The sequence below is a fragment of the Trypanosoma grayi genome (genome assembly GCF_000691245.1).
Source record: "Trypanosoma grayi strain ANR4 Tgr_887_V1, whole genome shotgun sequence".
Taxonomy (NCBI): domain Eukaryota; phylum Euglenozoa; class Kinetoplastea; order Trypanosomatida; family Trypanosomatidae; genus Trypanosoma; species Trypanosoma grayi.
Window position 1 is genome coordinate 1 of NW_008826506.1, and position 1,663 is coordinate 1,663.

The window sequence follows — 1,663 nt, forward strand, 5'->3', positions numbered from 1 at the left end:
ACAACCAAACGAGAAGCACCAAAAGGAAACGAAACGAACACGGGTCATACACACTCTTAGTTTAGTAGTTTACACACACACACACACACACACACATACATACAACCAGTGGTGGGGGACGATCATCGCGGCCACGAGCGCGCGTTGAAGTATGCACCACGAGTTCCTAGGCGACCTCTTTGAGGAAGAGGTGCGGTCCGCAGGAAAGGCGTTCATGGCGATCGGCGCCGTCGGCTACTTCGCCGCGCAGGCGGAAAATAGCACACTCTTCAAGCGCGATGAGGTGCAGTACGCGATCGACGCGTACCTACCGCAGGGGTACGACCGCAGCGTCATTGCTGCACGCTCCAACCAGCTGCTGACGAAGAGCTTCATGATGAAGGCGCTTCGTATTGACAGCGTCAAGGAGGAGATGCGCCTCGCAGCCAATCGTGAGGAGAAGTTGAGCTGTTTGGCGGATCTGTTTCAGTTGACTTTGGTGGGAATGCTTAGCGCTGCGCACGTGCACAGCTTGACCATCGTGTTGCACGTGATTAGGAACACGGCGCTGATACTGGTCTATGTGCTCGGCAAGCGAGAGGAAAGTGGCGGCTCGCGCGGTAGGGCGATGGTATCAAAGGTACGCTCCTGGTGGTCGGGTGGCATGAAGAGCGTCATGCTAGAATCAATTGTTGAAAGGATCCAACAGGACATGGGGGGCTCACCCTTTGCGCAAGTGGTTGATGAGGAAAATGTGGTGGCCGCGGATATAGAGCGATGGTTCTCTGTAGAGGCACTGCTGCAGATTGCTGTCCCTCGCGTCGTGGAGTCGGCACGTCGGGTGGTGAAGACCGCGCTGAATCGTCGTGCACCGCACGTCTTTAGTGTTGCCGGCATTGTCACTGGGCAAGACATGCACATGTTGCTGGAGGAGATATCCGAGGACTTTGAGTCGTGTGTGGCGTGGTCGGATTGGCTAACGCCGCCACCACCAGCACCGGAGAGCGGTAACGGACTTGGGGGCAGTATTGGCGGCAAGGGCGTGGTGGTGGTAGAGCCTATCAGCGACGATGACGACGACGACGACGACGACGAGAGCGGCATCTTGGAGTTCCCCATGGGCTCCACTGCACTACCGCGCGACCACAGCGCCGCCTCACGACGTCAGCGCGACCGCAACGTGGTGGCGAGCGTGTTTGGCCTGCCGGGCGACGAGAGCCCCGCGGAGGCTGCCGCGCGGGAGGCGGAACGGCGGCGCGAGACGTTGTTGCGTGACCAGGCGTCTGGCTTCTTCCACGCGATTATTCACAGCGACTCGTTCAACGAGATCTGCATCGCCTACGCAGCGGAGGTGCTGGAGGGGGCCACAGCAGCAGCAGCGGATCTGCGGCACGTGCGCACCTACGACGAGGGCACGGACTCGGCGAGGATGCCGCAGGTGATCACGTCGTTGGAGAGCCACCGCCTGTCGCTCTTCGACCACGACTTCAACGTGCGGCCCTACCTCCGCCTGCTGTGCGAAGAGACCATCCGCGCCACGTGCCGCCTGTCGTGAGCGCTTGTGTGCGGGGTGCCTCTGTGCCGTGGCATGCGCCGTCATAATGCGACGGATTAAACATGGGCGGTCAATGAACGCAATGGGAGCAAAAGAGGAAAGACAACGAAAAACTGTTTTTTTTTTTTT

The 1,663-nt window shown here is 59.2% G+C and overlaps 1 protein-coding gene across 1 annotated transcript; it reads left to right on the forward strand.

The window, feature by feature from the left end:
* Positions 1-151: 151 nt before the first annotated feature.
* DQ04_08871000 (hypothetical protein) lies at positions 152-1,534 on the forward strand (the record flags this gene model as incomplete). Its single annotated transcript, XM_009315722.1, has 1 exon — positions 152-1,534. One exon carries the CDS (start codon positions 152-154, stop codon positions 1,532-1,534), a length of 1,383 nt encoding a protein of 460 aa, XP_009313997.1.
* Between the last annotated feature and the right edge of the window lie 129 nt (positions 1,535-1,663).